The 14,024-nt window shown below is 32.8% G+C and overlaps 1 protein-coding gene across 6 annotated transcripts in view; it reads right to left on the bottom strand.

Moving 5' to 3' along the window:
• The window catches only part of LOC143230446 (transcription factor AP-2-epsilon-like), a 178,478-nt gene that overhangs the window by 67,708 nt on the left and 96,746 nt on the right, over positions 1 to 14,024 (bottom strand). Inside the window, exon 1 of one of the 6 annotated variants that reach the window (XM_076464017.1) lies at positions 4,817 to 5,661. The exons of 2 other annotated variants lie outside the window; for them this stretch is intronic. In XM_076464017.1, the coding sequence (XP_076320132.1) occupies positions 4,817 to 4,972 (156 nt within the window). In that variant the 5' untranslated portion in view covers positions 4,973 to 5,661. Of the gene's footprint in view, positions 1 to 4,816; positions 5,662 to 14,024 lie in introns of those variants that run through there. 3 more of the 6 variants (XM_076464015.1, XM_076464019.1, XM_076464016.1) reach the window with 3 other exon arrangements.

Raw genomic sequence — 14,024 nt, 5'->3', positions numbered from 1 at the left:
GGAATTAATACCACTAATTGGTCCTGGTTCTCTATTTATCTTAAATAAAATTATCATCAGTAAGCTTACGTCATGTTTGTTAGTTCTTCACATTTACTGCAGTAATAAAACGAAACTGATCCAAATGATGCGATACGAGAAGACAACCGGCATAGAAAGTATCAGTAGTGTGAAAGTTAGGAACATTTTAGAGAAATGATGTTTCTTTACTACCATTAAAATCTCAGCATTAACTGCAACAATTATGAGCAAGTTTCTTTTTAGAAATGATAGACACTAAGAAATATTAAAAATAGAAGTTTAACTTAATATTACTCACATTTTAACCAAATAAAAAGGCTCCTCGAAGTTTGTTAACAAAATGTATGCTAAAAACATTTTTTTGTCTTCCACGAATTTGTTTTTGTTTTGTGGTTAAGCATAAAACTACACAAAGGGCTATCTGTGTTCTGCCCACCACGGGTATCAAAACCCGATTTTCGTGATGGCCGTCCGCAGACATGCCACTGTGCAACTGGGAGGGCATCCCCAGCGAATACCATATTAAAAATGTATTTACTTTTTCACACTCTTAGAATGTTTCATATACACGGAATTAAGTACGATTGACCTCATTGCAAAGAGAAGAATAACAAGCGACGTTAAAAACAAAGAAACTTGCATAGAGTTGCACGTTAATAGACTATTTAGAACGCGTCGTTTTTCCGACTTGATAACAAAATACTGACCAAGCGTTAAGACAAAGTTCGACTGTTTTAAGAACAAAACACAATGAATAGGCATTTGAGTTATTTGCTAAGAAAAGTGAAATACTTTATTCCAACCGCACGCTGTGTCAAAGGTCGTCTTTTATCCTTCTATAACATGTAAAAGTGTTGCAGAATCCACCATATATGACCCTGTATGCAAATCAAAAAACGTTTTAAATTTTTCTCTACTCGTGGTACGGATGTTAGGTAACATCATTTAGCAACAGTATCTAAAGAATGATTTAGAATTCAATTAATAAATATTTTATAGCTGTACAGGTACAGAAAAATCAGTTAGTATAACAAAATATTGCATGTCATCTTTGATGTCATGTTCAGAAATGTTATTAACATGCAACAGCATCATAAGCTCAAAATTCCAGTTGCTGAAGATATAGGCAATAACAAATAAAATATTTTAAACTAATGCTTGCTGAATTCGCTCCTAATGAAAGATTTTCATTCAGAAATGCACCCATTCCCTGTATACGGAATTGTACTACAGAATATCGAAATCGACCATAACTCATATTTAGATTTGAAGTGCATGGTCAGAATTTTGCATAAGTTAAAAACCTATTAAAATAAAAGCCAATTACGTTACCCAAAATACAAGCACTGTACCAAGTTAATCGCAAATCATTTAAATAATGACACTATATTTAGTTGAAATTTCAGCACGGTCTTACTATAAGGAGTATGTTACCACAATACCCGTACTATTACCAGAGTATGTGCTTAAAGGTTTCCAGATGATTGTTTGTTTGTTTTTTGAATTTCGCACAAAGCTACTCGAGGGATATCTGTGCTAGCCGTCCCTAATTTAGCAGTGTAAGACTAGAGGGAAAGCAGCTAGGCATCACCACCCACCGCCAACTGTTGGGCTACTCTTTTACCAACGAATAGTGGGATTGACCGTCACATTATAACGCCCCCACGGCTGAAAGGGCGAGCATGTTTGGTGCGACGGGGATTCGAACCCGCGACCCTCAGATTACGAGTCGCACGCCTTAACACGCTTGGCCCAGATGAACATCATTCATCATATCAGATGATAAATAAATGTTAACGGTTGCATATGCTCATTTACATGTAGACACAAAGAACAACTTAACGAATATAAAACCTTTATATTGGAATTCGTAACAGCTGTTGAATGTTTTCAGTTTTCTAAATATTCTTATTATGTTTTCCTTCGTCTGCATTTATACATATGAATGTTGCTTCTGCGGCGCAATTTTGATAACTGTTTCACTTAAATTTTTCATGCGTGTTTGTCTACACCTTTACAACTGACATTCGTGGTGTGTGATGCATGTATTAATCAGAGTTTCGAGCGCCATGCAATTGAACAACTTCAATATATTAACATGACGTAAACAATACCAGTTTTTTATACTTATGCTCATATTTGTTATTATGTGTATAACAGCCATCATTTCTTCCCCGCTTATAAAACAAATATACGGAATACTATCTTCAATTTTATATGCGTAATTTCATCAGTGTCGCATCAAGAATGGCAGTTTACAAAAACCACAGTTTCGTACCTTTAATTATGTTCTTCTGAAAGGGATGCGATTACTTCTGACATTATCTTTGCTAAAGGATATTGCATAATTAGTTAAACAACATTATGAATGTAAGTAAATTTATATAACTTTGTCTGTGCTGCTTAAGGAAATTTAGTTATTTGAAATGTGAATTTGCAGTATTCTATATATTTAACAAATATTTTACGTTCAAGAAACATTCTCTTATTTTAAGAAACTATTTTATCATACTTGTAAAGCAATGTTTGTTTGCTTTAACAACAAAATTGTTAATATAAAAATTCAAACGGTTTTAAACATACTAAATTTTATATACAAGAAAAATGCTCCTATAAAGAAAACTGTCTTCATATATAATGTTATTGTAAAAATAAAATGGTATAATAACCCCTAATAATATTAATAAATAAAGTTAAAAAGAGAATAGTTTCATAAACATTTATTGTATGAGTGACTTTTCGTTTTCAAAATAGATAATATGAACTTCTAATATTCCACTTTTCATAGACATAGAAGTAATTCTAACATACAAACAGAAACCTTGGATACAATATATTATTGTACCATAATAAAGATTCCACAGGCCTGCGTTAGTTTTAATGTCTTGAAATTTTTATGTGATCTACAGCAATTCATGTGCGTTGAATCCGAAAATTCGGATATAATTTTTTAAAAAAAAACAATATGTACTTTTACATAAGTAAATCATTTAATTAAAATAAAGTCACATTTTGTAAAACCTAAAATTTGAAAACCACAAGTCATACATTTTTTATGGACCAATCGCGAGGCGAGTGTGTTATCGACCGTTTTAGAACCCACTGCTAGTATATAAACGGATAACAGGCTGGATGGTATTTGTTTATGTCTGCATTTTGACATAATGTTTTTCTTTTTAATGTTATTTTGTCGTAATATGGCCACAAGAGTTTGTGTAAATGACCCAAACCTATTCTGCGATATTTGTAGTAAATTTAGCATAAGTGGGAGTTTTTTTTTCCCTTCTCAATATGTAAAAAATTGTTACGTGATAAAACAAATGAATATTACTTTCGAAATATGCATAGATAAATTACGGAAAATCCATTATTATAATCAAAACAACTTTTATGAAGTATAAGTTCATAGGCCTGTGTTATTATTAAAATCTCAAGCTGTTGGAGTCCTCATCTGGTGAACAAAACCTTCACGCGCATTTACACTTATTTCGATATTTTTAGTGCCATCACGTTTTCATGTTTTGTTTGAGGTGGTAAACGTCGATGTATCGCTTAGTCTTTTCTTCCGTACGTGGAATGTACTTATATTTATAAAAGGTTATATCGTATCTGACTTTGCTGTCAGTTTTTGTTAACTGCCTTATTTTAACTAATAGTTTCAGAAAGAATTTAAGGGAAAATATTTAATATTTTGAAGTTCAGACATAAAAAGCTGGGTTATATTTCTAAATCTTATATGTGCCACAGCTACTTATTAGTTTAGTAAAAGTGAAAATTTTCTCATCATAAACAATTAAACCAAGATTAAGTTAAATACGTTAAAGAGTAATAAGTTTTAAGATATATAAACGTAAAGCGAAATTAATTTACATTATTTGCTATTTAACATACAGTTCGTTAGAATAAGATACCTACTTTCTTCTACCTGTCACTGGGGTAGAATTAAATGTTGCCAAAAACTAAAAATACGAAATTTTTAACTCCTACAGCATTTCTTCTTCGACAGCTTATGTGTGAAGGATAAACTTCTATTGACGTTAAATGATCAGAACTGCTGCCTGTTATCAAGACAGCGAATTTTGAAACTATGATGTCGTTTAATTAAACTGATCTGTTACAACGAAAGTTGTACAATGAATAATTTGTAACAAAGAGTGATTTATTCTAGAGTTTAAACAAAATATGTCAGTAATTATCAACTTATAAAATACTTGTGTTAAAAACAAAAGTTCAAACAACATGTCAGAGTAGGAGGAAATCCACTTCGCTCCGCGTCGAAACGTGTGAGCTTCAGGCTTAAACGCTAAAGGCCAGGTCGGCGCATTAAAGAGCAAGTAAGTTCAAGCGTTATGAAAGTATAAAAAATATGACAGAATCATCAGCCTGTTGCTTGTGGCACGAAACTCTCGTAACACATTTGCTTGTGCATACTAATAAAACTGAATAGAGAACTTTAGCATTTTGGTATTTGCTCTTAGCAACATTTTAACACTCCGAAACCGCTTATATATCATGCCATTTAGTGTTGGACTTTGTTCTTTTTTTCCCCCCACTGTGTCAGAAAGAAGAAACAAGCTCACAACCATAAATACAGTCGTGCCAACATTATAATGAGTTAATTCTTTAAGAAGACTGCTAAAAAACACAACCTTCACGTCTAACAAAATATCCATTCAAAACAATTTACTTTTAACGTCTATTAGTGTTTTATATAATCAATATAAATATTGTTAGAGAAGATTCATTCAAAATATAAAGGATCATTCATAAATTCTATAGCCTAACAATACTACACCTCTGGAGATTCTATGAGTCCAAATGCTGAGGGCATGTCGTTTTTCAGGTCTTGGCCAGGAGATAAATGACCCGCAACTTCATTGTTGTCCTCCGGGACTTCTCTTTTCTGTCCTGTAGGACTGTTTGCTTGTGCTAAGGGACTGAGTTGCGCCATTTTGTCAGATGTAGACTACAATCAATAACAAATATTCTATGTTCTCTCACTACTACAGATTACCAGCAGCTGATAATGGCTGCATACACAAGGATATCGTTTCATGTAATCGGAATCAAAATATAACAGTAAAGAACCTTTTATTAACACACACGCACACAGTCTTTACCTACAATGTCAGTTTAAAATCTCTCCGGCTGCGGTCACTGGTCTCCTATTCCCTCTGGGCTTAACTCATGCTGCAAGCAAGACTGCCTTGGCTGATAGACTACCCCTACCTCCGTGCCACGTACAGGACAGGTTGTGGAACAGTTGAAGTTCTTGCACACCACGGCAGGTAGGGAGAACTAGACTGGATAGGGGAAAAGGGGGTAAACTGAGAGAATAGAAAGTCAACACTATAAGGCCTGCTTGACTACCTGCCGCCAAGAATGGAGTACACAAATGTCTGCAAGCTACCTGAGCGTTAAAGCCAGTAATAAGTGCAAAGCTCACGCATCACCGACGCCAAGGAATCTGCAGTCTTCCTTTTGTAAAGGCATGTCCAACATCACCACATTACGCCGGTTGGACGCATAAATTAGTGAGACTGCCCACTTACGTTCAGATTGCAAGCATAGCTTTGTTAAATCAGACACTTCTTTTCACCCCTTCCCGCCTCATACTGATATACTAACTCCTCGTTAGAATCAAGATAATCTCTTTTTGTTCTGAGAAACAGGTGTATTACGTAACCCCTACTAATCTGTGAAGCAAAAGTTCTGCGGTTAGATAACGTGGCTCCGCCCTGTTTGGGTGACGTAATATTTTTAAACTGAGAAATAGGTTTTCCTATGTGATTCATATCTACTTGTGAAATATGTTACGTGTGAAGTCTAAGTATTGCGCAACATAACATTCGGGACTTATGACGTGTCCTGATGTTTTTTCTACAACGGGTACAATTCAAATGTTTGAGGTCCTCATGAATTTTCTAGATTTTAAAACAAACACGTAAATATAGTTAACACAACAATCTCCTACATTTATTTTACAAATTTTAAAATAAGCTTACTTTATTTGAGGTACTTATTAAAATCTCTCTCATGAAGAATGATGATAGAAGTAGCTAGGTACCCACTTCTAACGTTTGTAATAAATAAGTACATAAATATGGCTATTTTTCAAGTTTAAAATGTAATCAAACCGACTGTAACGACACTGAAATTATACGCAAGCCACGTATTTAGGATGATATTATAATTAATTGTGTTGGTTTGATATACAGTTAACAACTGACTTTATGCTTAGTCTTAGTTAAACGCTTTAGATTATAAAAATGAAATGTGAAAGTTATTATATACATAAGAAATTACGCGGAATGTTGCAAAACGTTCTAATGTCATGTATACAAATACATATATCCTTCAAGACAGATTATATCAAATAGCAAATTAAAACATTTATAATGTATTTGAATGTAATATAACGCTATTTAATTTTTATGTAAAACGTTAATTTTTGTTGAGCGAAAATCGAACTAAATTAGTTATGTGCGGATGCTTACAGTGATAGTATTCTGTGTTGATCAGGTAATTCATATTTGCTCAGCATGACAGAAAAAAAAATTTTCCTGTTGTCTCACATAATTATACTGTCGATCCAAAAATTATCCAATAGTATATGTGATGACGTCAACTAGTCACGCCCGACGTTTAAGAATGCTGCATGGACTTCCTTAGTATCGTCCTTCTCGCTCAGCGCTCATTCGAGAAGTATCGTCTATTTGTTGCACGTTGACGCTAAGCTGAAGATAGCCACGACAATACCCCGAGTCTTAAGAGACTGAGTTTGTAAAACAAAAATGAGTGTTTGTTTGTTTGCAATTAAGCACAAAGTCTACACAGTGGTCTGCCCACCATGGGTATCGAAACCCATATTTTAGCTGTATGAGTCCAGGGACATACCGCTGGTCACTGGGGGACAACATGAATATCAAAGAAAGAAGCCATACGTTATGCACAACGTCAAAATTTCTCTTAACCTATGTGCACACATGACTGCAAAATAACACAGAGAGAAACTGTGTGTATCAAACGATAAGTTTCATTGTAGCCAAGAATGAAAGTAAAATGAAAATTAAAATTTCGATCAAATATAAAATCTACATAACGATCAGTAAAATAAAATATATTGTTGGTGATTTTTAAGTGGTATTTTAAACTAACTTAAGTAGATCTACTTAAAATGAAAATCTCAAAACAGAACTGCTAGATATTGTTTAGTAGCTGATATGCTATTGTACGTAAAAGATACAGTTGTATACGTTAACCACCGGTTTGTACTCTCAGTTTTCATAATTTTTTTTAATGTAGGTCGACTGACCGTGAATCAAGCTCATGGAGACCTTATCTGAATCATTAGCTAATGAGATATTTTTACTTAAGATGATATTAAGAAGAAAATTCACCTTGGTGATAGTTTAGACGGAAGACGTGCTGGATAAACGATTACACAAATTAATACTTACTGGAAAATTACAGAACAAAAGAGGTGTGACTTGAACACCCTAACTACATGGTCATGACGGGCCAATTGGGAACTATAATGAACTCGTCTCTTTCATAAAGTAATACAAAAACTCTCACCTCAAATTTTGTTTAATCTATTATTATTACGATTTGCTTGAGCAGTTCAATGTCGCGGCGTGGTTTCAAAGTGATTAAATACCATATAGACTTGAATACTAGAAATAAATCTTTTATTAACAAAACATCTGACATAATGAGATATTTAATATTTCTTAAAAGTTTACTAACCAAGCAAGTAAAATAGTTTATTTCTGTAAATACAAGTAAATGGTTTATTTGTTAATAGTAATAAAAGGTAGACTAGGCTTTTCATTTAGCTAACCTGTAGATATCCGAACTCTTTCAAGACAAAAGCCCCGGAATTTTTGAGTGATAATTTTTTGTCAGCTTTTGCTATTGTCGTATGAATTAATACACGTTTGTTTTTGTTTTAATGATATATAAAACACATGTTTAAGTTAATATCCGGGTCTTGCTTTTTCTTTTACACACAAAAAATTATTTTTAGACACAAATTGCGAAAGAATCATAAAACGATTTTTTCTGTAATTATGTTCAAATGTCTGTTGTAAATTTTCGTGTCGTTTCAGTTCTCTCATCAATTAGCTATTTGTACTCTACTCACCATGGGTATCAAAACCCAGTTTTTAGCAAAGCGATGTCGCAAACATACCACTGAACTACTTGGGAGGGGGTTCCTTTCGTAAGAAGACGATTTTAAATGTCCAGTTTATAGATGCAAGCGATACTTATAAACTTAGATTTTTTTACTGTCTTCTAAATCTGAAAGTTATCAATGTAATTTTTGGGTTATGATGTAGATATTAATTAACGTTTGTCTTCTAAGGTACGGCGCTACAGCAGTAAACTCTTATGAATTACAGAAGAAAACAACAACAATGCTGGCCTGTGCCAAAATACACGTTATTTGTTTGGTGTAGTTGTAATTCACAAATTATTTTACGATAAAAACCGGGTTTTTATTCTCACGGTTGTAACATTATGTAGTCTTTTGCTTAAAAATAAGCAAAGAGAATTAACAAAAACTTGCCGGAAAAAGCAAACTAATAATGAGAACCTATAATGAAAATATATGTAGTTGAGCATGTAAAACATTGGTATAATATGCTTAAAACGTCCATATTAGTATTTTATTTTAGTTCAAAATAATAATTTTCTAAGATTTTGCAAGGAAATACGCTATTTGTTGCTTCAAAGAAGTAACTAAAGTGAATGTGTAAAATTGTTTAGAATGTACTAATGTTACTCTAGTAAGACTTATTTTTGTTTTTTTCATATAACGTTCAATCTAGGCTATTTTCTCAGGTACCTATAATTTATGAAACCTAATACAAAGAAATCCCATCCTAAAATATTAGTTTGGAATGTTGACCAGATCTGTGTGAACCCAAGCTGATTAATTAACTTGGAAACACACTCCATCAATCATGTGATTTGTTCGGCCGATATTTGTAAGGCTCGGGCAAGTGTGCTATTTAGGACTCACTCTCCAAAAGGTACGACCTACACAAGTTAAGATAGTGACAAACAAGAAACCACTTGTACTCCCATAATTTAAACGCACCTAAAACTCCAAACAATATAGTGTCTTATCCATCAATGATCTCAAACAATAGTATTCAAGAATGACAGAAGACAAATTTACGAACTGATGAATACCGAGATTGGTATTGTTTGTGTAGAGTATAATCTTAATGTGAAGACAGCTTGCTACAGGCATACAATTCTCTCAAAACTAAGCCCAACTAATACTTAGTTTTGTAGCAAATTATCCAGTGAAGGGTTGTTTCAGGACATTCTGTATGACTTTTAATGACCTTCTGATCAGTAGAAACTAAGCGAAAATCGTTTGTGACACTACACACACCATGTTGACGAACTTGACGATACCTTTTAAAAAGGTGAACTAGCATTATATACCGTTTTGCTTGATTATTTTGTTTGTTTTTGAATTTCGCACAAAGCTACTCGAGGGCTATCTGTGCTAGCCATCCCTAATTTTGTAGTGTAAGACTAGAGGGAAGGCAGCTAGTCATCACCACCCACCGCCAACTCTTGGGCTACTCTTTTACCAAAGAATAGTGGGATTGACCGTCACATTATAACGCCCCCACGGCTGAAAGGGCGAGCATGTTTGGCGCGACGGGGATGCGAATCCGCGACCCTCGGATTACGAGTCACACGCCTTAACGCGCTTAGCCATGCCGGGCCCCGTTTTGCTTGAACCTTTCATTGTTCTTCTTGGGTATTATCTAATGTCATGTTTATAGTTTTTAAAAGGACGAATCAAAATACACTACGTCATGGATCCTCTAGATTTAATCTTGTCTATCTGTAACAATATGAAAATCCTAAAGTTATCGGGCATCTTCTGTGATAAGAAGTCGTTAAAAGTTAGTAATCAAGAGAAATACGAAATAAATTGAAGTTGCACAAAATAAGCTGTCATAAATTATATTAATGCTTCTTAATAATTATAAAGTAATTTCTTAATTTTTAAAGTATTGTATGCGGTCATAAAAATAATCCATACATATTTCTTATCTCAAAACCCATTAGAAATATTGTCATGAAAACGATTATACCAAATTACATTTTTATTGCAAAAAATGAGTGGTATTTTAAGATCAAATAAAATCAGCAGTTTTGTGGTTTGTTGATTTGTTTTTTTTTTTATTGGTTTGTTGTTCGAAGTTGTCTCTCTTCATCTGCCATGGTTAAGTCTACTTTGTTCCATTTCAATCGATTTTTTTCTTTAAAGAGAGAAACAAAACGATGGTTTGTTTTAAGACTAAGTATGATTGTTTCAATAACGATAGAATTTTCTTCTTTTCGAAAGCAATTTACACAAAAATAAATATTTTAACAAATTTAGAGCAATAAACTTTACCATTAGTTTGAATACACTCACCGAACATGCTTGCCCTTTCAACATTCAATCTCACTTTTCGTTGAAAAAGAATAGTTCAAGTGTTGGTGATTGATGGCGTTGACTATCTACTTTCCCTCAGGTCTATCATTTTTTAATTAGAGAGGGTTAGCGCAGAGAGATTTCAAGTAGCTTTATTCAAAATTCAAAAATGAACCAAGTATCTCCCACAAGATTCAATGAAATGATTAAACTTTTCAATATTTTTAGTCTTCTATTCAATTTTTTATTAAAGAAGTGACTTGTCTGTATCTAAGACTATCTTACAGGATTTAAGCATCAATTTTAATAGGCAACCTCGTGATGTGTACCATCTTTCATTGCTGCAATTCAATGAATTCAAGAACATTAATTATGGTGCTCGAGCACAGTCAGTTCATTAAATGTCTTTTGAAATATAAATAAAGTAAAAGTTATACGAGAATATTGTGAAAAACCATAAAATGAAATAATTTAAACAACAATATTTAACACATTATTATTTGATATGATTCAAATTACACGTTTACCTCAACATCCTAAAAATCAATTTTCGTCCATCATCTTCTCCAAGGATTTATCTTCCAGAAAAACAAGTTATCGTATAAAAAATCATTTTTGTTTTATTCCGTACTTTAAGCACAAACTTGACAATTGTTTTGATTTACTCTATATTATTTGTACAATTTTAATTGGAAAAATAAATATAACAGTTATGAATTACTTAACTTCCACTTTTTTACATTAAAATCTTACATATTAATGTAATATTCTACAACTACAACACGTACTTCAGGCAAGATACAATTATCAAAAAATTAAAAAATAAACAATATTCAAATGTAATTGTGATCAATAAACACTTTGCGTTCTCTTATAGTAATTTCGTCTTATATGAGTAGTATGTGAGACACAAAACAATGTTAAAATAGTACTTATCAGTTTTGATACACAAAATTATATATATATTTATATGTGAAATTATCTAATATTTCATTGATTTACACGTGCAATAGCATTCTAATGAAAATCATAAAGAAACGAATGTCCTGGCGTATTTTGAGAACGTAGGACGAAATCTATTCGTCCTATAAGCGTACCTTTTAATAAAAATGGTTACGAATAGCTTTCAAGATACCTGTGTGCTACTTCAAAAAAGTTTGAGAATAAAAAATAATAATATTATTACTTAATACCATTACTTTAAAAGAACCAGATAATCCATTAAAGAAAACATCACTACGGATAAAGCCGCAGTCGAAATGCACTAATTAGTAACCGGTCAGATGTGATGCGTGTCACGTTCCACCAATAGATGGTGCTCGAGCTCAATACCACGAGTAATAATTTTAGCATGTTTACCACTAGACACTTTCAAATGCACTATTTCCACTTAATTTATCTGAGAATTAGTTTAATGTTTAATGACAAAAAAAATCTGTTTTTGACCTAAAATTCTTACGTGTTGTCAGAATTCCGGGAGAGCAACAAATACCAAAATAGATACTTCTAGAGAGTTCCATTCATATTATTTTTTAACTTACTTTATGATTTGTTTTGTTTGTTGAATTTCGCGTAAAGCTGCTGATAAACTAGACGATTGTTTGCGTGTGTTTTTTTATAGCAAAGCCACATCGGGCTATCTGCTGAGCCCACCGAGGGGAATCGAATCCCTGATTTCAGTGTTGTAAATCCGTAGACTTATCGCTGTACTAGCGGGGGTCAAACTAAACGAAAAGCATCAACTCAAAACCATCCATCGCCAATTCTTGGACTACTCTTTACCAACTAAAAAGTGGAATTACCCTTCACATTATCACGCCTTTACGGCTGAAGGGGCGGGATTCGAAGCTGCGACTATCACATTCTGACTTGAGCGCTTTGGTCGTCATGACACGCTCGCGATAGAAAAAAAAGACTGACCAATTTTTTTGCACACACTCTCAATTATAATTTTAACTTCTCTTAGTTATAACAAATATATTTTTCCATTTTGTTTCTGCGATATGCAGATTGCTAATTTAGTATCCTAATCATTAAGCCATACTAGGTCTACTGCTTAATATCAGTGAATTTGCGATTTATTACGTTTTATACTCTTGTCGAGTAAAAAGGAAGAAAAGAAGTAGTAGTGCAATTATTGAAAGGCAACTATTCTGTGTTGTACCTTAATATCACTTTAAACACTCAGTATTTCTAAAAACTACTATATAATGTTTCCATCAAATTAAACTTCATATATCACATCAAAGAAACGAAACTGTTACCACCTGCACCGATCAATTTAGCAAGACACAGTTTCATATCATCTAACTAAGTCAATCATTGGAATCGTTGCTACATTAGTTATCCAAGTTAATTGTGTGTGTGTGTTTTTCTTATATCTTAGCCACATAGGGCTATCTGTTGAGTCTACCGTGGGGTATCATACCCCATGATTGTAGCGTTAATCCTTAGATTTACCGTTCTACCAACGAGGGGCTGTAATTAACTGAATTAATGTTTTATTAAACAAATTAATTCATTCCAGAGGTAAAAAAATTCATTTAAGTAAAACATTCTAAGTTTAACGAAACTAATTCAAACTACATTTAAGTGCTAAAATTTAAATACCAAATGTAAGCATGTGTATTCACCTGAAAAATAATCAAGAACTGCTTACAGCATGAAAAGAATAAGTGTACCCTGATTTTGATAATTTAATATTGGCTTTATCTTTATCATTGTCAATTACTCATCCTTGGCTGGATTAAGTAGCCCAAAGTCTTCAACTGTGAAAGTAATATTTACTTCTTTAAAACATGTCGAGCGATACTTCATTTTTTAAATTCATTAATAGTATGTTCTTGTTTGTTTTACATCACTCGACAGTTACATTCAGCCCTTATGTTGTTTCATACAAGCGAGGTATGCAAATGTATGGATTGCAAACGTTATCTTTAATCAGAAACCTTATGTCCTTAAAATGAAAGCAATTTTTTATTTTCCCCATAGGCTTAAATATGCATCAGACTTCTATATGTGAACAATATCTCCCCAGGATTAAAACTAGCTGCTATTTTATATACTATGGCTGTTTTCTTATTATTATAAAAACTATTATTATTAATTTCATTACCTCATTAAACTTCAGAGCTTTAGGGCTAGCCATTGGTGTTAGTATTTCGCTTATATTACGAACAACGCCATCACTATAAAACAAATTTCGTTTCAAAATTGTTTCATGTGAACGATTTCATCAAGCAGCATAGAACAACTGCTTACACACCGTAATTACATTTAATAAGCGTTTTGACGAAATTCGCTTTAGGTGCTTTAAGAACTAAAGAATTAAAATGGCGTGAAGTTACGAAAAAGTTGGATTACGATAGGTTTCCAATTCAAAATTAAGAAATCTAAAAAATAACAAACTATATTTCTGTTCGCGTTTACCTTTAGACTTTGTTTAGATACTTATAATTCATTTTTTCAAATTATACTTACTGAAAAATGACAAACGTATCATCTACATATTTGCTACAGAAAAGTTGCCTATATATCAAATACGACATTT

The sequence above is a fragment of the Tachypleus tridentatus genome, chromosome 10 (genome assembly GCF_004210375.1).
Source record: "Tachypleus tridentatus isolate NWPU-2018 chromosome 10, ASM421037v1, whole genome shotgun sequence".
NCBI classification, from domain to species: Eukaryota; Metazoa; Arthropoda; class Merostomata; order Xiphosura; family Limulidae; genus Tachypleus; species Tachypleus tridentatus.
Note: the sequence above shows the minus strand (reverse complement) of the source record. Positions and strands in the feature narration are given on the sequence as shown.